The sequence below is a fragment of the Acanthamoeba castellanii genome, assembly GCF_000313135.1.
Source record: "Acanthamoeba castellanii str. Neff unplaced genomic scaffold scf7180000084599, whole genome shotgun sequence".
In the NCBI taxonomy this organism is placed as follows: Eukaryota; Discosea; order Longamoebia; family Acanthamoebidae; genus Acanthamoeba; species Acanthamoeba castellanii.
Window position 1 is genome coordinate 142,147 of NW_004457442.1, and position 20,459 is coordinate 162,605.

General features: G+C 57.8%; 9 protein-coding genes and 1 pseudogene across 9 annotated transcripts; 5 read left to right on the forward strand and 5 right to left on the reverse strand.

The window, feature by feature from the left end:
- Nucleotides 1-53: 53 nt before the first annotated feature.
- On the forward strand, nucleotides 54-1,762 carry ACA1_057440 (methyltransferase domain containing protein; the record flags this gene model as incomplete). Its single annotated transcript, XM_004339074.1, has 5 exons — nucleotides 54-401; nucleotides 485-602; nucleotides 842-1,159; nucleotides 1,275-1,447; nucleotides 1,559-1,762. The coding sequence occupies 5 exons, from the start codon at nucleotides 54-56 to the stop codon at nucleotides 1,760-1,762; spliced, it is 1,161 nt and encodes a 386-aa protein (XP_004339122.1).
- Nucleotides 1,763-2,155: 393 nt separating this feature from the next.
- ACA1_057450 (enoylCoA hydratase/isomerase, putative) lies at nucleotides 2,156-3,122 on the forward strand (the record flags this gene model as incomplete). The annotated part of the gene is made up of 4 exons (XM_004339075.1): nucleotides 2,156-2,307; nucleotides 2,397-2,515; nucleotides 2,658-2,884; nucleotides 2,994-3,122. 4 exons carry the CDS (start codon nucleotides 2,156-2,158, stop codon nucleotides 3,120-3,122), a joined length of 627 nt encoding a protein of 208 aa, XP_004339123.1.
- Nucleotides 3,123-3,194: 72 nt separating this feature from the next.
- Nucleotides 3,195-5,770, reverse strand: ACA1_057460 (uncharacterized protein; the record flags this gene model as incomplete). The annotated part of the gene is made up of 5 exons (XM_004339076.1): nucleotides 3,195-3,351; nucleotides 3,453-3,583; nucleotides 3,744-5,266; nucleotides 5,367-5,418; nucleotides 5,585-5,770. 5 exons carry the CDS (start codon nucleotides 5,768-5,770, stop codon nucleotides 3,195-3,197), a joined length of 2,049 nt encoding a protein of 682 aa, XP_004339124.1.
- A 145-nt stretch (nucleotides 5,771-5,915) lies between these two features.
- On the reverse strand, nucleotides 5,916-6,999 carry ACA1_057470 (uncharacterized protein; the record flags this gene model as incomplete). The annotated part of the gene is made up of 2 exons (XM_004339077.1): nucleotides 5,916-6,249; nucleotides 6,362-6,999. The coding sequence occupies 2 exons, from the start codon at nucleotides 6,997-6,999 to the stop codon at nucleotides 5,916-5,918; spliced, it is 972 nt and encodes a 323-aa protein (XP_004339125.1).
- A 167-nt stretch (nucleotides 7,000-7,166) lies between these two features.
- Nucleotides 7,167-7,791, reverse strand: ACA1_057480 (annotated as a pseudogene).
- A 575-nt stretch (nucleotides 7,792-8,366) lies between these two features.
- On the reverse strand, nucleotides 8,367-10,406 carry ACA1_057490 (zinc carboxypeptidase superfamily protein; the record flags this gene model as incomplete). The annotated part of the gene is made up of 10 exons (XM_004339078.1): nucleotides 8,367-8,470; nucleotides 8,553-8,705; nucleotides 8,773-8,848; nucleotides 8,926-9,038; nucleotides 9,129-9,244; nucleotides 9,324-9,436; nucleotides 9,532-9,635; nucleotides 9,721-9,787; nucleotides 9,866-9,985; nucleotides 10,083-10,406. 10 exons carry the CDS (start codon nucleotides 10,404-10,406, stop codon nucleotides 8,367-8,369), a joined length of 1,290 nt encoding a protein of 429 aa, XP_004339126.1.
- Nucleotides 10,407-11,200: 794 nt separating this feature from the next.
- ACA1_057500 (uncharacterized protein) lies at nucleotides 11,201-11,565 on the forward strand (the record flags this gene model as incomplete). Its single annotated transcript, XM_004339079.1, has 3 exons — nucleotides 11,201-11,277; nucleotides 11,362-11,451; nucleotides 11,514-11,565. 3 exons carry the CDS (start codon nucleotides 11,201-11,203, stop codon nucleotides 11,563-11,565), a joined length of 219 nt encoding a protein of 72 aa, XP_004339127.1.
- Nucleotides 11,566-11,874: 309 nt separating this feature from the next.
- Nucleotides 11,875-13,471, reverse strand: ACA1_057510 (uncharacterized protein; the record flags this gene model as incomplete). Its single annotated transcript, XM_004339080.1, has 6 exons — nucleotides 11,875-12,080; nucleotides 12,150-12,344; nucleotides 12,426-12,523; nucleotides 12,603-12,728; nucleotides 12,897-13,032; nucleotides 13,303-13,471. 6 exons carry the CDS (start codon nucleotides 13,469-13,471, stop codon nucleotides 11,875-11,877), a joined length of 930 nt encoding a protein of 309 aa, XP_004339128.1.
- Nucleotides 13,472-13,856: 385 nt separating this feature from the next.
- ACA1_057520 (uncharacterized protein) lies at nucleotides 13,857-17,197 on the forward strand (the record flags this gene model as incomplete). The annotated part of the gene is made up of 11 exons (XM_004339081.1): nucleotides 13,857-14,001; nucleotides 14,098-14,252; nucleotides 14,322-14,396; nucleotides 14,472-14,567; nucleotides 14,616-14,725; nucleotides 14,795-15,266; nucleotides 15,349-15,490; nucleotides 15,592-16,392; nucleotides 16,461-16,576; nucleotides 16,662-16,749; nucleotides 16,833-17,197. The coding sequence occupies 11 exons, from the start codon at nucleotides 13,857-13,859 to the stop codon at nucleotides 17,195-17,197; spliced, it is 2,565 nt and encodes an 854-aa protein (XP_004339129.1).
- Nucleotides 17,198-17,494: 297 nt separating this feature from the next.
- ACA1_057530 (phosphatase, putative) lies at nucleotides 17,495-20,349 on the forward strand (the record flags this gene model as incomplete). Its single annotated transcript, XM_004339082.1, has 13 exons — nucleotides 17,495-17,582; nucleotides 17,704-17,732; nucleotides 17,844-17,902; nucleotides 18,002-18,090; nucleotides 18,253-18,323; nucleotides 18,408-18,467; nucleotides 18,544-18,672; nucleotides 18,815-18,935; nucleotides 19,028-19,188; nucleotides 19,284-19,514; nucleotides 19,602-19,747; nucleotides 19,969-20,084; nucleotides 20,186-20,349. 13 exons carry the CDS (start codon nucleotides 17,495-17,497, stop codon nucleotides 20,347-20,349), a joined length of 1,464 nt encoding a protein of 487 aa, XP_004339130.1.
- Nucleotides 20,350-20,459: the final 110 nt, after the last annotated feature.

The following is a 20,459-nucleotide window of genomic DNA, read 5'->3' on the forward strand; positions in this document are numbered from 1 at the left end:
TTCATTCATTTCTTTTTCAAACCAAACTCAGACCTGAGAGCACCGAGAGCAGAATGAGGAGGGCTGCTGTGCTCCAACGAGCGAACACAAGATCACGTCTGCCAGGCGCTTTCAGCGCATCATCTCCCTTTGCGCGGGGCCAAATCAGAAGATTAAGTGCAGAGGGATGCAACCGCATCAGCTGCACCACCACAAGACTGGCGGCTGCACCCGTCACGATGGCGTGGAGCAAGAGAGGCCTCGCCTCATCTTCAGACAGCGCCGAGGAGCAGCGTGCGATGAACGTGTTCAATCGACATGTGAAGCGATTGCAGCGCGACCGTGCCGCCGCCGACCCCGAGTCGCAGGACTACGACTACCTCAGGAAGGAGATCGCCGCACGTCTTGCCGATCGCCTCAACGTACGCCATCTTTCTTCTCCTTCTTCTTCTTTCTTTCCTCTCTGCACTGCAAAGCGCAGCTGACAAAGCTTGTGTTGGCGCAGGACATATTGGACAGGGAGTTCCCGTCGGTGCTGGCCTTGGGCGGGGCTGCGGCCGGTGTGGCCGAGCACCTGCAAGAGATCCCCGGCGTCAAGAGGATTGTACAGCTCGACTCCTCGCGTACGCACAGCGCTCCCATTTGTCACGCACGCACGCCCGCCCGCCGCCAGTCGCTCACTCACTGCTTTGCTCGACCATCCAGCGCTCAGTCTTGCTCGAGATCAACACTTGGACGCCGATCTTGCGAGTGCGTTGGCTTTCTTTGTGAGCACGCGTGTGCTTTGGTCTGTCTTGGCTCTGACGTGACGTAACCTGTCGTGTCGTGTGTGTCGTGTGTGTCGTGTGTGTCGTGAACGCAGTCAAACCTGAGCGCGTGGTGGCCGACGAGGAGCTGATTCCCTTCGAGGAGGGCACCTTCGATCTGGTCATCTCCAACCTGGCGCTGCACTGGGTCAACGACCTGCCGGGCGTGCTGGCCCAGATCCGGCGCGTACTCAAGCCCGACGGTCTCTTCCTGGCCTCCATGTTCGGCGAAGAGACCCTGTGGGAGCTCAGGAATGCATTCCTGGTGGCCGAGCAGGACCGCGACGGAGGGATCTCCAATCATGTCTCGCCTTTCGCCGGTGTGTCGGATGTCGGGGACCTCTTGACGCGGGCCAAGTTTGCGCTCCCCACAAGTACGCTCTCTTCTTTCTATCCACACACACACACACACACACCACACACCACACACCACACACATACCACACACACCTAACGCGCTGCTGTTGCTGCTGCTCTGGGTAATGGCAGTTGATCAAGAGGAGGTGGTGGTGGATTTTGCCGATGCATTCACGCTCATGCGCGACCTGCGAGGGATGGGCGAGAGCAACGCGCAGCACTTCCGGCGGCCCTACGTGCCCCGCAGCACCATGTACGCCGCTGCGGCCGCGTACAAGGCCCTCTACGGCAAGGAGGACGGGCGAGTACCCGCCACCTTCCAGGTTGGTCCCACCGCCATCATCGACCACCCGTGTGCCTTCATCACCATCATTGCCTTTACATTGAACGCGCGCGCCACACGCGACACACTTCAGGTGGTGTACATGATCGGGTGGTGTCCGCACGAGTCGCAGCAGAAGCCCAAGGAGCGTGGCAGCGCCCAGTTCTCGCTCAAGGAGTTTGCCCACTCGGTCGGCGAGCTCAAGGTGGTCGACGACAACGGCAACGAAATCGCGCCGGCCCGACCCGGTGAAGGCCCTGAAGCCGGCGGCGGCGACCACTCCTGTGGCCGCCACTAAAGAATTCGAAACATGCGCCTTTACTTTTCTTTGTATTTGTATTTTATTTATTTATTTATTTATTTATTTATAAATTTAGTTGGCTGCCATGGCTGCAGCATATCGAGAGCTGAAGGTGGAGGTGGCCAATCATCGGGGCACCATCACGCTGGAGCGTCCCACGAGGGGCAACTCCATCACCCTCACCATGTCTGCCGAAATAAAGCGCGCCCTCACCCAGTACCTCCCCTCACAATATTAATGGTATATTGTTTACAAATAAATAAAATAATAAACACAAATAAATGAATAAACACAAATATGAATTATTAAATAAATCTGTGCAGTTTGGAGTCGGACCGAGAGGTGCGAGTGATCGTGGTGACCGGGAGCGGCCGCTACTTCTGCACCGGCATGGACCTGGGCGGGGGCAACCAGGCCGACATGTCGCAGCAGCTCGAGCAGGGCACCGGGCCGGCCGGCGCCATCGAACTCTACGAGCGCTTCCGCAACTGCACCAAGCCGCTCATCGCGCGCATCAACGGGCCCGCGCTCGGAGGCGGCTGGTACCTTCGCCCTCGGCCCGTTCCCACCAGTGGTCTGATGTGTGTGTGCCGTGGTGCGTGTGCGGTGCTGCGTGTGCGGTGCTGAAAAGGGGCTTGGTCTTCACTGCCGACATACGAGTGGCAACCAAGGACGCCTGGTTCTGGTTCGCCGAGGTCAAGCGCGGCCTGGTGCCGGCGATCATCTCGGCCTACATCGTCCCACAAATCGGTACTTCTTTGTTCTCCTTCGTTCTTTTACTGATCTCTATGTGAGCAAACATTGCTGACCTTGTGCGTGTGTGTGCGCGTGTGTGCGCGTGTGTGCGCGTGTGTGTGCGCGTGTGCGTATGCGGCGCTATCTCACATGCAAGGTGCGTTTCGGGCGAAGGAGTACATGCTCACGGGGAAGAAGATGAGCGCGCAGAAGGCCTACGAGCTGGGCTTCGTCTCGGCCCTCGTGGAGAACGAGCAGGAGCTCGATGCCAAGGTGAATGAGTACGTCGAGGAGCTCCTCTCCAGCGCGCCCACCGCCATGGCCGACATCAAGCACCTCGTCAACCACGTCTCATCGCACTCGCACGAGGACAACCTCAATGAGGTGCACACATTTGTTAATTATTATTTATTGTTTATATTTATTTGTATAAATTATTCTTATTATTTATAAATTCATGCATATTAAAAGCGGGTGGTTGGTTGGCGTGTAGGTGGAGAAGGTGTTTGGCAAGATGGTGCACTCGGAGGAGGCGCTCTACGGCATGTCGTGCTTCGCCCAAAAGAAGAAGCCCGACTGGGCGGCATTCCACAACAACGAGAAGGACAAGGCAAAGCTGTGATCTGTGGTTCTTCTTCTTGGGCCATGACATACATACAATCCTTCTTCATACGACCACAGCGTCGGTTGTTGTTCACCAGAGACCGCGTTCGTTGGCCATACGCCATTCGCGCTCGACGGCGCGGCCCCGGCGCTGCTCGGCCTGTCGCAGGTCGTAGCGGTACTCGCCGTTGCCCCGGTAGCGCTCGCGATTGCCCCTCGTCCAGTTCCGATCCACCTCCTTCCTGAACCTGGTTGGGGGGGAGCGCAGCGCTGTAGTGCGATGCGGTGTGGGTGCGGTGTGTGCGATGTGTGGTGTGTGCGGTGTGTGCAGTGTGCTAAAGTTAATTACCGTTTGGTCTGGGTGCTCCTGCCCTTGAGTGTGTCCCGATTCACCTTGCGCACGTAGATCTGGGGCCAGACCCAGCTCCGTTCCCCAGACTCATAAAATTGCTTGGTGGCCCGTCTGAACTCTGGCCGACCCTACACGCACGCACCACACACGCACACACGCACACACGCAGGCACACACGCACACACGCACACACACGCCACACACGCACGCACGACACACGACGCACATACGACACACGACAGAATCAGTCGCTGCTAACACTCCAGGGTCAACGAGCCACACACGTACCCCGAAGAGGTGCACAAAGTGCTGGTGGAAGTACTTGCGCAGGAACCCGAGGGTCAGGTCCCAACGCCAGCCCTCGATCTTGAACGAGTGCGGCTCGTTGGAGTGCAAATCGGTCAGGATCCGGCTCGCATGCCGCTCGCGCCGCACGATCTCATTGCACCGTGCAGCCTCCTCCCGCTCATCGGCGTCGGCCGCCTGGTGGAGCCGCCGGCGGTAGTCGTCGGCCCGCAGCTCCGCGGCGAGCGCGCGGAAGAAACTGGCCTCGCGCCGCGCCCACTTGCGCTCCGGCCCACCGCGTGTGCGGCGGCCGCTCGTACCGCTCCGCGCCCTCGCCTCGCACAGCTCCACGAACCGCCGCTTGCCCTCGAACGACATCTCGCGCTCATCCACCTCCTCCACTTCGTCATCGTCGTCGAGGCCGTCGCCGTCGCTGTCGCCGTCGTCGTTGGCGCGGCTGAGGCGGTAGAGAACGCCGAGCAGGGTGGCGGCGTGCGTGCGCACCCGACTCGAGCTGGCGACGTCGGAGCCACGGCTGCTGCTCTGGTGGTCCGCGAGGAAGAAGAGGCTGATGAGGGCCTCCTTGTGGCTGCCGATGAAGGCGCGCACGTCGTTGTCCGAATCGACCAGGCTCAGCAGGAAGGCGATCGTGCCCAGCGCGGCCGCGTATTCCGCCTCGCTCTTACCGCTGCCGACCAGCAGCGCGCCCAAGTTATCATCAATAGAGAATTCATCGTCGTCTTCGTCATCGTCTTCGCCATCGTCATCCTCGATCGCCTCTTCTTCGTCTTCTTCATCATCGCTATCATCGTCGTCATCATTAGCGTCGTCGTCGTCGTCGCTGTTGTCTTTGGCGGCCAATTGCCGGACGTCGCCCAGGTAGAGCCCGGCCAGCGTCGCGCACGTCTCCAGGGCCACAGCCTGGTCCTCGAGCACGAAGCAGACCACCGCGAGCGCGTACATGGCCTCCGCCCGCAGCCGGGTCCGCTTCGCGGCGTTGCCGGCGTCCGACGTCAGCACCCGATGGAGCACCTCCATCACGCCGGGCACCGCCTTGCCGCCCTTGGGGTTACCCTTCGGGTTGCGCGGCGCCCTGGTCGCGGTGGCAGCCGATGGAGTGGCGGTGGTGGGGCAGCCGAGGAGGAGGTGGGCGTGGGCGCAGGTGCAGAGCACGGCGAGCGCCGAGACCAGTCGGAGGGTGGCCACCTGCACCTCCAGCTCCAGGTCTTCGCCCTTCGACTTCACCTTCCGGTTCCTGCTCGGCTGGTCGTCATCTTCGTTGCTTTCACCATTGTCGTCGTCATCTTCATCATCATCTCCGCCATCATCACTGTATTCCTTCTGGTGGTCTTGTTCGTCGTCGTCGTCGTCGTCGTCGCTTTCGTGGGCCTCGACCGGATCGCAACCCGCGGGCAGTGGGGTTGATGGTGGGGCCATGACCGGCCGCAGCTGGGCGGCGATCCACCGGCGCAGCTCAATCAGGCGCTCCTCCGCAGTCACGCCCTCACCCTCCAGCCAATCAAATGCTGCATGGGCACAGTCCCACACAGACGCAAACATGAGTGATCAGAATCATCCACCTTTTGCCTGCTCAAACGGTTGAGCCCACGCACGCACAGCACGTACTTAGCGTTGGCCGCTCATGCTGCAGGGCGTGAATGAGCCCTTCCACCGCCACCTGCCAGCAATCTCATCAGTCTCATAATTTGTATTTTTATGCAAAAAAATAGAAAGTACTACAGCAGCCATTTTATTTGTATTTATTTGTATAAGTAATCATAATAATTGACAGATTTAATTCTCATATTTAATTTACAAACATAATTAATAATAAGGGGTTGAACCTTGCGACGGCGGAGGTCGGCCTGGCGGAGGAAAGAGTTCCACTTGCGGTTGCACGGAGTCGTCCAGGCGCTTCGTTCCTCGTTGTCGTCGCGCTTGCACTCGACCTCGACATAGCGCCACTTCCTGGAGTCCTTCAGCTTCTTCTGCTGACCCCGCACCACCTGCCGAGATCGCCTCTGGTCCATATCGTTCTCCTTTTGCTTTCGTGACGAGTTATGTTCTTTCTTCTCTTCTCTTCTCGGTCTCCTGGGGGGAGGGAACTAAAACTCGACGTTCAGCGAACAGCCGCTCTCGGTATTATTTGAGAAATCGAGGGTTGCGTGGTAACGCTCAATGCCACAGGTTGTGGCAGAACTCGTGGAAGCGCAGCTTCGCGGCCGGGAGGAGCCGCGCCACTACGAACGCGGTGCCTGCGGCTACACGCTGCTCGGGGCTCGGTGCTTCTACTCGGTCCTTCTTCGCCATTGTTGGGTCGATTGCCGCTGCCTCGGCTTCCTCCTCTTCCTCTTCCTCGCCCGCCTCTTCTTCTTCGTCTTCGAAGAGATTGGGTCCGCTGCCATCAGAGTTGTCGTAGGAGAAGTGAGCCGTCCCACAGTGCGGGTGGGCGCCGATCACACCCACGAACACGAACTCGCGATCTCGTCGGTCCACCATAAAAGCGTACCTGCACGCACGATGATGACGACGACGACGACGACGACGACGATGATGTTTAGCATTAGTACTACGCCTCATAACACGACACCCACACGACACGCCCACACGCACACACACACGTCAGATAGGCATACTCGATGGAACTATCGTCAAATGCGAGGTAAGTGATCTCGAATCGCGCCTGGGCAGGCAGGGGCGAGGAGTAGAACACGCGCAGCTTGGCCCCGCCGTCGACCGCTGCCATGCGCTGGCCCTCTAGGGGGCCGCACGACGTAACGAATCCGTGCTCAACCTCGTCGCGTCTCGTCCGCGATGTCTCGTCGTGCTCGAACCACTCAGGCACCGCCTCGAACTCGCCCAGCAGCTGCTGGCCTTCTTCGATCAGCTCGTCGTCGACCTCCTCGTCGCAGTAGTTGATGCTGCCCGCGATGCCGGTGAGGTGGCCGATCTGGCCCCCGCCGCCTATGTTGGCCACCTGGCTCCACATGAACGGCTTGACAGCGTTGTAGTCAGGTGGTGGGCCGGCGGCAGCTGCCAGCCTGGCCTGGCGTCGTTGGGAGACCGCCGCGGGGTCGCCGACCCTCCGCCACTTGCCGAGTCCCTTGCCGCCCCTTCCCCGCCCAATATGTGTAGTAGAGGGGAGGGGAGGCACCCCAGGCAGCCCCTGCGATTTTTCATCACCCTGGGCTTTGTCGTCCTCTTCTTCACCACCTTTTTCCTCTTCGGCCACGACTTCTTCTTCTCTTGCTCTCTTCATTGCTTCTTCCTTTTGAAAAAAGAACTCGTTTTTCTTCTTCTGCGAAAAGAAGAATGATTTTTATCTGAGGCGGGCGGAGGAAAAAGCACCTATGTGCGCTGTTGTAAACAGTGCCATCATCGATGGTTGAGAGGGTTTGGGGGGGGGGGTGTTGAGAGCCCCACTCCTTAGCACGAGGAGCCGACGATGTTGGCGGGACATCCCTCGCTGAGCTCGAACAGCTTGAACTGCGCGGTGATCACGTTACCGGACTGGTCGAAGCCCACGCCCGGCAGGGCGCCGTTGTTGCAGCCGAGCGAAACGTTCTGGAACATCTGCGAGCCGACTGCCATCCGCAGCACGCCCTCGCGGGTCACCAGGACGTCGAACGCGTTCTGGGCCATGCGCGACGACACCTGCTCGGCGCTGAAGGGCTGGGCCGCGCCCCTGTTGCAGCCGACGTTGAGGCTCGACAGCACGCCGAACGAAGGCGAGTCCTGTTCACGAGGCCGTTGTAGTAGCGGTTGAAGTAGACATTGCCCTGCGCGTGCGACACCTGATCATGATGGAAGCCAGAAGTGTAAGTTGCGGTGCACTTATCAAAGTCAGATATTGAAGGGGAATCCGTACTGCAGAGGTGGAGGCGCTGGCGGTGGTGATGGTGAGCTGCACGCAGCGATAGCCCTGGGCGCCGGAGAAGATGGGCTCGAGGGCGGAGGCACAGCTGTCGAGTCCGCTGGTGCTGGGCGTCATGGAAAGGACCGCGACGAAGAGCACGAAGGCGATGCGAGCGATGTTGATGGAGGCAGCCATGAGCTTGGAAGTTGGGTTGTCCAAAGAGTTGTAGGTTGTTGATGCTTGTGAAGTTGGTGATGTTGATGCTACTGGTGTTGGACACGGCACTTTTTAAGGCCAGGTCGGGGCATGCGCTGCCCGGCAAGCACAGCCACGAGAAGGAGAACACAGGGGAAATGCACATAGCCTACCTCGATGCTGCGGCCGATGAGGTCACCAGGGCATGAGGCGTCGAGCCAAGGGCGAATGAGATGTCCTTCCTGACATTCCAGAGGGGCTACGTCGCACTGTGCGACCAATCCCTCAGCTTGACTTAGCCATCATGAGGCTGATCCGGACGAAGAGACGGAGAAATACCAAGGAGGCGTGGGTTTGAGCCCCCTGCGCGAGTACGTGTGGACTCCCACAGCCGCGTGCGCCCAACCTCCTTTCTCCTTGACGGTTGGGAATTCCCATTTAGGAAAGTGTCAGGTGTCGACAGAAATTCTCACTTCGGCCCGGCTTGTGTGGTGGGCTGGGTGTTGACTGCACCAGGTGGCAAACAGTTACTAACCTTTTTTGTTCGTATAAAAGTGTAGGATCAGGTAATGCGACTAGATGTGGGTGAGGATGTAGTTGGCCATCACGCGCACCGCAGCGAAGGTCTCCTGCCCAGTGGGCACGATCTCGCTGGCCGGCAACACGAAGCCGTAGCGACCTAAAGACCCAAAAGCAACAGAAGAGGCGCGTGCGTGAGATCAAACCCGAAACGAGTCCTCCGGACCCTAGAGTCGACGTACCGGTGTCCCTGAGCTCAACGCTGTATGACCAGGTGACGTTGCGCGCACCGTAGGTCCAGTCATCGGCGCCACCAGAGGCGACGTAGATCACCTTGGCACTGGGTCCATAGCCATACACCTTGCCGTGCGTGGCCTTGATCGCCGCCACAGCCACTATAAAAAGCGAAAGCGACGCCACGCTCGGAGTTAGTTTTGTGGGGGTTGGACTAACAAGTGTTACGGGCAAGCATACACTTGGACAGGTCGTTCTGGGTGGTGAAGTCCTTGGGCACCTCCGCCGTGGTCCAGCCCCATTGCTGCGAAAGCAGAGAATCGGTGGGCACAAAAAATTAACACTGGATGAAGAAGTGGTGTGTGGGGCGGGGGCACGTACGCTCATCCACAGCTGCGAGTAAGAATGAATATCGGCGTAGCCCTTGACGTTGCCCTGTGCGGAGATGTAATCGGCCAAGGCGGTCACTTCGGGCTCGGAGAAGGATTTGGGGCCTGCAACGCCGCCGAGATGAATGTTGTGTGCATGAGCCAGTGCGGAGTGGTCGCAATCACAATCAAAAGAGTGTGGTGATCGACTCGTACCCCTGTAGGTTTCGGAGCAAGTGTCGCCGCTGGCTCCTCCCTCGTTCCAGTGGAACGCCCAGTTCCTGTTGGTGTCGACGCCATAGCAGCGGAACCAGCTGTCCTCGTTCAGGCGGCTGAAACACGACACACGTAGAAAAGTTAGATTAAAATCAACTGCATGCAGAGAGCACCAAACAGAGCTCTGAGTAATACCGATTCTTTCTCCACATGCGGTCCGTGGTCCAGCTGTAAACGTAACCGTCGGCGTTGATCACCGGGAAGATGGTCCACTCGACCTCATCCACCATCTTCGTCACTTCGTCGTCCTACGCCGTTGGATTTCATATCAGAGAGGTTGCACATAAGTCTCGGAGGGTTTCGTTTCTTACACACACACTCTCTCTCTCTCTCTCTCGCTTACCTTGCCATAGAGGGACACGAGCTGGTTGGCAATGTACGCGTTGGTCATCGGGCTGATCCACTCACGCGCATGTTGGCCTCCGTTGTACACAATGCCGACCTTCCCTGTGTGGTTGGCATGCGGAGTTGGCCCAGGTTTCATTCCACCACAGTGGTCCAAAGAGCGTCGTGACAGGCGGCGAGCAGGTACGTGTATTGTTGGCCGACGCGATCAGCACGCCATTGATGGGACGTCCCTCCACAGTCTTGCCGATCGTCTGCGCCGACGGTTGGTGTAAGGTTAGAGTAGAGGCACGCGATCGGAGCTAAAACCAAGAAGAGGAACGAGAGGGTACCTTTTTGGTGACGAGGTCGGGGTAGTTGGTCGCGAGGAGGTCGAGGAACTGGTTGAACTCGTCCAGCGAGCGGTAAGTGTCGAAGAAGCTCTCCGCGGTCATCTCTCTGCCTGCAGCCGCCTGACAAGAAATAAAAATAAAGTCAAATAAAATAAACAAAAAATGAGCAAATCGATTAATAAATAACCATAAATTAGCAAAAAAATGATCGACGTACAAGGACCGAGGCGCGCTCGGCGTCGATGTCCTGCTGCAGGTCGTTGCTCATAACACGCAGGGGCACGTCCTCGACTGCGGCGACTGAGCGAGGCAGACGCACGTCAATCCACTCCGGGTGGCGCGCCCACACGTCGAGGCCGCGAGCAGACGTCCAGCGTTCAATCTTGGCGCGGTCTTCCGCCCTGCGCACGTCGAACCGCACCACCTGCTGTCCCTCGTAGGAAACCGGAGCGGTCGGCTCGGGCACGAACGACGCCCAAGCCGTCGCCGACGCCAGCGCCAGCACCAGCACCGCCAACACCCTCGTTGGCCGCATCTGCATCTTCCTCTTCGCTTTCTTCCAATTAATATTTATGTTTATTTAATTTTATTAATTCTAATTGTCGACGGTCAGGTCGAATAGAAAAGAAAAAGATGAGCCACGAAGAGACGTCTCAGTTCGACCCACCCCATGGTGTTGTGGACGGGGCGGTGGACTGCATGCGTGCTCACTCGAGTGGGGTCCCACAATAAAATGGGGTGCCGGGCCGTACAAGAAGGGCGGTGGCACTCCGCGAAAAAGTATTCCTCACGTCCTTTATGAACCGCCGGTGGCCCTCGGTCTTCGCGACCGGGCACAATGACCGCCGGCGTTTGCACTAGGACGGAGATGCGAACCCCAGGGTGCCTAAAAGGGAAGGTGCGACCTCCATAGCGTGTGGCATGAGACACTTTCTTGGGACAAGGTGCCTACAGCCTTTCAACCCCACCACGAAAAAACAACCTCCAACAAATTAGAAGAAGAACACCCAACCTGCCTCCGTGTTGGTGTGGCGGAAACGAGGGCAGTTTGATCGTGCTTCGTCCTGCGACCTGCCGGGGAGGGCAGCAAGAGGACGTCCCAGAATGCTGAGTTATTATTTTCCCGTTACGTTTGGGTCAGGGAAACGAAAAAATGAAAATTTGGCACAACGGCTTTTGGCGCGCTTTTTCGAGCGTTGCGTTTGTGCGCGAAAGCGAGCTCGAACACAAAAAGCACGACGCCAACCGTTCTTTTTGGTTACCAACAACTAGCGCCAACCGCTGAACCTCCACCTCAAACCGCATCCGCCTCCAACGATCTCTCAACAACACATAATGTCGTCCGCTCAGCAGAACCCTCCCTCCACCCCGACCAACCCCAAGGTCTTCAGCCAGTTCAACAAGAACCCCGCGTACGTGCCGGCCAGAATGGAATCTCGAATTGGAAGCTCAATGCCTAATTGAGTTCAAATGTACGTCTTTCGCAGTCTCTACAGGAGCCCTACCGACGCGATGGTGTCGCCTTGCACGAAGCAGCTCGGCGGCTCGTCGAATCTGAGCAAGCGTGCTGTGATGGCTGCTGGCCGGTATGTCTTGCCATCTCTTCAACTGAGAAGTCCCTCAATTAACGTACCACCTCATCTCTCAGCAAGAACCTCAAGTCTGAGTTTTCGGCGATGGACAAGGAGAACTCGCAGTAAGCAACCGACCACAGGTTGCATCATTCGCTGGCGAGCACGTAATTTTGTACAGATAAGGGGAATGTTCGATTCATTTCGAACCTCAGTTAGCGCTTTAGCGATTACTACTGCGCCAAGCGTTTGCCCAACACATCGCCGAATCTCCTCCTCTTCATTGGGGCCAGGAATAAATCATCACAATGCGATTTGTGCTTTAAATGGTGACATTGCTCTGCGATGTATTTACATGTCGGGGAGGTGGTCAAAACTGGAGAGAAAGAAGAGAGAGCCGGCAACGCAATGGCCACGTCTGCTTGCGCCGCCCGCCTCTCAAGGGTTGAGCAGCCCGGCGTGCTCGTTGTCAGATGAACTCGTCCGGTTGCTGTTGCTGTAGCTGCTGCCATAGCCGTGCTGAACGCTGCGCTTCGTGGCGTTGACAGGCTGCACCGTCCGAATCGTCTTCTTGGTGTTGGAGGCCTTGTGCAGGATCCCGAGCATCACCAACAGCGGGAACCACTCCAGCGCCGTGAAATAGGCTGCCACAAGAGAGGGGTGAGCGTGGTTGGTTGGTTGGTTGTGGCTGGGATGATGGAAGAGGGAGGTACCGAGGTCGAACCACCAGCGCTCGGACATGTCGGGGAAGACGAAGACGTTGAGCAGGATGATGACGGCCCGACAGCAGAAGCCGAAAGAAATCATCGTGGTCATGATTTGGATCCGCCTCAGCAGTGAGCGGCGGTTGGCGGTGGGCACGGAGTGCACCAGCCTCAGGTAGATCGCCGTTCCATAAATCATGAACGCTAAACGTTAAGAAAAGGAAGCATTAGGGAGGGTGAGAACAAGTACAAAGATGGATAGCGAAGCGATGGTCGAGGGGCTACCTAATGAAGAGCATATGAAGATGGCCGCGTCCACGATGAGCAAGGTCTCTTCCACAGGGTTGCCTGCTTTCGAGAACGACGTGTCTTCGGATTGCATCCTGGGGAGGAAGACGCTGTAAGACAGTGTGCCTCCAAGACCGAGATGGCCCGAATACGCAGGCGGAGCGGAGTGCGTACAAGGTGGCATCGAAGACGTAGAGAAGGATGACAGCGCAGTACATCGTGATGGTCAGCGACCAGAACACGGGACTCAGCTTCTTGATCGTCAGTTCACCGCCTCGGGCGAAGTGATAGATCTCCGCCCTGTCATCAAGTCCATCGTGTTGCATGTAAGACACAAGTGCAGACACGCACACGCACACGCACACGCACACGCACACGTCGGAGTAACGCGAACGAACTAATGAACAACAGCAACGCGAAGACGCCAGAGCACGACCACTTTCTAACCTACAGCAAGACGCAACGTACCAGAGGAAGAGCACGATGAGGTAGTCGGTGAAGAAGAACCAGGACGGCAGTGAGTTCATAAACATGTTGGCCTTGTTGGGGATGTGTATCTCTCGCTCCATGACGAGCGGCTGCAAGAGGAAGAACACCATGCGGACTTTGGAGCACAAGAGCCCAACCGCCAAACACGCAGGAACAAGTGAGCCAGAACGAAATCACAGCGAGAAAAATCAACCGAAATGGGCTCCGCAATTGCACGTATTGACGAGCAATTTATTTGCATTAGAGACGGGTAGATGGAGCGATTAGATGTGTATCAATGACACAAACACAGGCCAGTCGCGTTAGGTCATTCCTCAAACAGAAACAACAAAAAAATAGGGAGTAAATAGATGAACAGATAAATTGAATCAAATTCATGCCGTACCGAGGGTGCCCAAGAAGAAGATGGGGTGAAAGAAGAGCTGCCATCGCTTGAAGTGCCCCACAACGCACAATCGTAGCATGCAAAAGATAGAAAGAAGGCACAGGAAGAAGTAGAGACCCGCCAACACGAAGTGCGTAATGTCGTAGCGCATGTCCACCTGAAAATCCATCTTGTCCACCACCACCGCTCGACGAGGGATCTACTTCCACGTTGTTGCGCCAGAGATGAAGATGAAAGGGAAAAACAACAATCCACCTCGCGTTGTGGCCGCACCACAAATAGCAGTTGTGAATTGTTACCCACAGTGTGGGAGTGGAATGTGAAAAATTTTGCGGGTTGGCTGCCTTGGCATAACTGAGATGTCTGCTCTGACCCTAAACGAGGACGTGGGGTCGGCCTTGATGTAAGGTACGGCGAAGGCCTTGGTGCGGCACCGGTGGCCCTCTTTCGTTCGCATAAGGCCTGGAGCTTGGATTGGCGTTAAGAAGAAAGCAGGAAAGAAAATTGCAGCATAAAAGCCAGTTTTGGGCGAGGGCGGCAAGCAAAACAAACAGATGGAGAACGAAGAGAGCAGGGAGTACGCGCCGGAGGAGATAAGCCGCGAGCTGATTGAGGGCCTGCTCGCTCTGCCACCCGAGGTGGTGAAGGGCATCTACGTCTTCGGCTCGCACGCCTTCGGCACAGCCACGCCCCAGTCTGGTACCCCCCCCCACATCATCACGAACTTCCTTTCTCCTCTGCAACCCTACCCTGGCGCAGCAAGCTGATGCCATGTCTTCGTGGTCATGATGGCAGACTGGGACTTCTACACCGTGGTCGACGGTTACGTCGGGCCGCTGGCAGTGGACGCCGCCGCGAAGGAGGCAGCCGACGTTGCAACTGGTCAAACGCCAGCGACTTCGTCCGGAGCAGCCCAGATCCCCGATCGACCAGAGGAGCTGCGCTGGGAGGTGCGAGTCGGCCATGCTATGCTGGGTCGTTGGTGCAGTTGACCTCATTCTGGGCGCGCTGTCGGCTAGGTGTTGTACTGTCGTGGCAATGTGGACATGACCGTGTACGAGGCCGGCAACTGGCAGGAGATGCTGGACTACCAGGTACCTGGCACCCACAAGCTCGTGTACGTGTGTGCTGCGCATGTGCGGACCTGAGAAGGTTGGGTCGGTTGGCAGGACTTGCACAGCATTCTGTGCCAACACTTCCTGCCTTCGTCGCTCGCACTGAAGAACTCGCCTGAGGTGCCCCCCTACGCCCACACCATCTCGAACGTGTGTACTTCAGGCAAGTCAAGTTCTGACGTGTGGCTGCATTTGCAGAGATTCTCGTGGGAGCTGGACCTGATGCGACTGAAGCATTCCGTGAATGCCTACGTGTGGTCGCACCACATGCTCAGTCGCCAGTTCATGAAGCGCAAGCACCATGTCAGGTGAGCAGAGTCACGTTGTGCAGTCGTCTGTGCGTGGTTGTGTTCTGACTGTACCGTATGTGGTGACAGAGGGCGAAAGTGTATGATTCATTGCCTGCGCACGATGCTCATGGCGAACAATCTCGTCAAGAACAAGGGCAAGACGGTCGACCTCAGCGTCAACGAGCTTGCCAATCAATACTACCGCGAGGTGATGCAGCTCGACGGTGAGAACCTGACCTGGCACGAGCTCGACAGATGGTTTCACCTTCTCTACCACCCGCTACGCCTCGAGTTTCGGCAGGGCGTGAACGATTACCGGCGGAAGATGGCCCTCATCCAGCAGCTCCCCCAGCCGGCGACGCTCAGCACCATCGACTATATTCGAATCTCACTTCAGGAAGAGGAGGTGGAGGAGGCAGGCGACCATCCACCCACGCACCAGGCAGGACAGCGACACGATCTCAGCTTTCTTAAACGGGAGCTTTCGTTGCGCGTCTCCCGGCACCACCTGTTTCCCAACCTGGTGCAACTCAACCAGCAACTCTACTCCTCGCCCGCGGTACACACACGCGCGCCACCGCCAATGCCTTGGCTGCTGATCGTGCTGGCGTGTGATTGATCAATGACCTATGGACACGCAGCAATGTGCGGTGGTCAGGGAGTGCTCCGGCCTTGTGCTCGACGAAGACGACAACTGGCGAATCGCTTGCCAGGGCTTTCCGCGCTTGTTCCACTACACTGAAGACGAGGTGACCCACCCGTGCCCTACCCCCGCGATGTCGCGTATCCGCTGACAGCCGAACCGCGACACACACACACACGCACACACGCATACATACACCACACACACCACACACAGGAGAAACATTTGCCTACGATAACAGAGTGGGGCAAGGTGCGCATCTACGAGATCAGCCCCGGCCTGTCGATCACCCTCTATTGGTACTCGGACCGCTGGCTGGTCTCGTCGACCAGCAATAGCTTCATCGGGCGATGCCTCCGCAAGCGCGAACGCGCCCGCATTCGGCGCGACGAGGGCCGCGAGATGGACGAGGGCCGGGACTGGAACAGGCTCCTCGACGCGCTGTTCTGGCGGGTGTGGAAGGCGCGCGGGTATCGACTCCCCGACGACCGGGACAAGTGCTACATGTTCCGCCTCGTCACCCAGGGCGCCAATGTCGACCACCTGCTGCGCAATGATGACGAAGCCGAGAGCGGCGAGGCCCACGACGCGAAGCCGAGCAGCACAGCAACGGTGGTTGAGCGGCTGGTGCTGGTGGGCGTGCGAGACCGCGCCACAGCCGAGGAGTCACTGCCAAAGGAGTGCGCTCGCGCGAATGGCTGGGAGTGCCCGACCGAGCGAAGCGACCTGGCGGCGCTGGCGGCGGAGTGGGTCCAGCAAGGCGAGCCCACTGTGGCCGAGCGCAGGGAGTGGTCGCGGCGCGGAGGCGGCTACGCCAACCCTGACAAGGGGCTGGCCACCGCCGAGAGGTCGAGCGCGAGTGGCGGCGTAGCCGACGACGAAGCCGTCGCCGCACGAAAGCGGCAGAAGTATGTGCTGGACAAGCTCGTCGACAAGTGCTGGGAGTCGAACCTGCTCGAGACCCAGGGTGTGATCGTGTGCGGCCCCGGCCTCGCCCGCATCGTCGTCCATACGCCTCCCCACACTGCACTGGCCTCCCTGGGTACTCATCTCCTGTCGTCTGGTCGGGCTTGGGTCAGCGCTGATTGCCTCTTGGACTGGGCTGTGCAGGTCCGTACACGTGTCGGCACACTAAAGAGGACTACTTCCTCACGATCGTGCGCACTACCTTCGACCACAAGGAGCGCTTCTGCCACTACTACCCCGATTGGGCGCACTGGTATCGAGTACGGACACCACTTCCTCTGTTGCGAGCGTGCAACACACACACACACACACACCGAAGCGACACGCTCACCCACTCGCTCGCAGTACGTCCACGCGCTGTTGGTATCGCTCTGCGACGAAACCGATCGATTGTACATGGACACCCTTTCCAAGCTGAGCTACAGGGAGATGGGTACGCGCTAGTGCTCCCACTTTGCAACTTATGCGCACGCGCACGCTTCGCACTGGGTCGTTTGTTTACACTTCAATTTGAAGGCGTTTGGTTCCACGAGCAGCAGCGGCTCAACACGAAGGAAAGCAAGCGCGGCAAGCTGCTGAAGAGCATCTACAAGACCAATGCGGCAGCGCTCGAGTCGAAGCAGCAGCAGCAGCAGCAGCAGCAACAACAACAACAACAGCCGGTGATGACCCTCACCACGCTGGCGCACTACCTGGCGCTGGACAGCCTCAAGAGCGTCCACGTGAGCAAGGGCCTCCAGGGCCACCTCTTCTCGGCCTACAACCAGCAGCTCAAGCCCACCCGCAAGCGCTACGCCACCCGCAAGCTCTCGGCCATGCCCCTCCCCGCCATCCCCGAGTGCCCCCAGTGCCAGGCCGCCGACACGACCGCAATGGTGTGATGATGTAGTTGATGTTGGTGTTGATGTTATGTGGTTGGGTGGAACGTACGAGGTTTAAATCGGCCAACCACAGCGCAACAATAAAATGGCTAGCCTTAATTAATTATCCTGCAACGGACGTTGTTCGGGGTCTGCCTTGCGTCTCTCGCTGCGTCCGCACTTGTTCGTTTGTCGTCGCACATCTTGGAACGGAACCCTAGAAGGAGGAAGAGAAGATCACTCCTCCTTTCCCGCTTCTTCATTCTTGGTGCCTGAGATTTGGATTGGATTCGTGATTGCGAGAGGACATAATTCAAGATGCAGAAGCTCACGAATCCGATGAGAAAGAAGGTCTCGCTCAAGAAGAAGCGATGGGTGAAAGACGGATTCGACCTCGACTTGGCCTGTACAGCCCCCCCCCTCCAAATCACATTGCATTTTTGATTGCGTTTTCTGTGGATGGGGTTATTGTTGCTTACGGCCTCCACTTGATTCATCTCGCTTCATCATCATCCCGCCACGTCCAGACATCGGCGACAGTCGCCTGCTGGCCATGGTAAACCCCCCCCCCTTCGTTCTCCACGCCTTCGTTTTTAACTTGCCCCCCCCCACAATTCAATTTAATTTGTTTTCCATTTGCGTGATGATTGACGTGTGATGGGTGTAGGGCTATCCCTCGGAGGGCGCTGAAGGCGTGTACCGAAACCCCCTCTCTGAAGTCCAGCGGTACGCCCTTTTTGCCGAGATTTGATTCTCCTTGCCTCTCCCCTCTACACAATCAATTTGAGGCTCATCTCTTGCTGCCGGTGGTGGACCCCCCATCAGGTTCCTCGACAACTACCACCCCAACAAGTACATGGTGTACAACCTGTGCGCCGAGCGGGTCTACGTCTCCACCAAGTTCAACATGCGAGGTCAGCCCATTTTCTCCCTCTCTTCTTCTGCTTCACACTCCTCTACTTTTTCTGCCGTTGCCACTCACACACCGCACCTTCCACCACCACCACCGCACCACACATTTCTTCTCTTCTTCTGCTTCTTAAACTTCTTCTATTCGCTTCGGTCTCCAACCACAGTGCGCGTGTTCCCGTTCATGGACCACAACTCGCCGCCTCTGCATCAGATTCCCGAGATGTGCTACAGTCTGGTACGTGTTCTACTCGTTGGTCCTCTCTTGGCGTGCTTTTCGACCCTGGCGGCGTCTGATGTCGCTCCCCCTCCCTCCATGCAGTATCTCTTCCTCGCACAAGACCCGGAGCACGTGGCCGCAATTCATTGTAAGGCCGGCAAGGTACACACACCACACACACGCTCCTGCCAAGCACTCTGTTAACCACCGCTTTGCTCCCACGTGCGTCCGCATGTAGGGTCGCACGGGCCTGCTGATCTGCTGCTACCTGCTGCACTGCGGCCGGTTCAGCACGGCCGAGGAGGCCATGAAATACTACGGCAAGGAGCGCACCCGCGATGGCAAGGGCGTCACCATCCCCTCGCAGGTACCCCGCCCGTCTCCCTCTCCTCTTCCCTGGAGGTTAGCTTGCTTGTACTAAGCCAGTGGTGTGTGTTGGGTGGTTGCCTGTTGTGTGTGTGTGTGTGTGTGTGTGTGTGTGTGTGTGTGTGTGTGTGTGTGTGTGGTAGATTCGGTACATCAAGTACTACGAACAGATGCTGGACGCGCCCTTCCAGCCGCGGTTCGTCGACGCGCCACCGCTGTGGATCAAGGGCTTCATCCTGCACGGAATCCCCAAGGGCAAGAAAGGTTAGGCCTCATTCTTGTCGAACACACACACAACACACAACACACTGGGGCTCACCTCCACCCCCGCTGGCTGGCGTGTTACGCGTACACAGATATTCAGGTGATCATCGAGGAGTACGGCTACAACGAGCGCTTCAGGTCTTCGATCAAGCAGATCGGCAAGCAGGAGAAGCAGATCGGAATGCTCAACATCGATTTTCACAAGCCTCTGCGCGTCGTCAGGGACGTCCACGTCGTAGCCAACTCTGGCAAGGTACAGCTCTCTGTTCTCAACCGCACACACCGCACACACGCCATCGCACACACGCTAGCATTGTTGACTGACGAATGTGTGCGTGCGTTGTGTAGGGCACGCTGTTCATGTTTTGGTTCCACACGGCCTTCGTGAAGGACGGCCGGCTCGTGCTCACCAAGCCCGAGCTCGACAAGGCCTGCCGCGACAAGAAGAAGGTCTTCAGCAAGGACTTCCAGGTGGAGATGTACTTTATGTCCGAGGCCGAGTACGAGGAGGAGATCAAGAAGGGCAAGTTCTCCCTCAAGGACCTCAAGAACGCCGAGTCCGGCTCCAGCCTCCCCAACGTAACCCCCCCTCCCCGCCGCGCCCACCAAGTCACTTTTCAGCTAACCGAAACGATTTCGTTTTCGGTTTTGGTTGTGTGCGCGCAGGGCGAGGAGAACGGCGCGTCGGATTCGTCGTCCGATAAGAAGGAGCCGGCTGACGGCGAGGAGGACGGTTCATCGTCCTCGTCCGATGAAGAGGACGACGAGGACTACAGTTACGCGGAGAACGGGAACGGCGAAGTCATCGATGTGTACGTCCCCCCTTCCCTTCACATCAAGCATTCAACGCATTCGTTCTTTGTTTCTTATTTGCGTTCTTCTTTCTTCTTTCTTTCCTGTGTCGGGTGACTCTCTCTCTCTCATTTGTTAGCCGGAAGATGTAGAAACTAATAAATCACACTTGCGTGCGTGTTCTCCCTCTCTCGTGCGTGGGTTGGGTGCGTGTGCGTGCGTGTGCGTGTGCGCGTCACAGTGAGCGTGAGAAGAAGGCCAACGAGGACATGTCCGAAGACTCCGACGCCGATGAGGAGAGCGAGGCCGAGGAGGGAAAGCGGCCAAACCTTGGCGTTCCCGGTTCCTTCATCAAAGGTATAACCCCGCAACATTTCACACACGACCGCACATGCACACGCACCACACACACACACACACACAACACACCGGTTGACACGCGCGCGTTGCCGGTGCAGGAGTGCCGCGAGGAAACTCTTCGCCGCGCGGTAATGCGTCGGGCGGTCTGTTGCAGCCCTTCAGCCCGCAGAAGACCAACTCGGGGAAGAATTTCCTGGTGGGCAAGGCCAGGACCGACAACACGAGCGGGCTGGGCAAGGAGCCCAAGGAAACCAAGGAATGAGCGGAGTACCGACGACCGACGACCGGCGGCCTCTCCCAGCAGGCGGCCCACGTCCGGCACCACTCACCGCCACCCGCCGACCGTGACGCTTTCTCACTCCCTCACTCTCT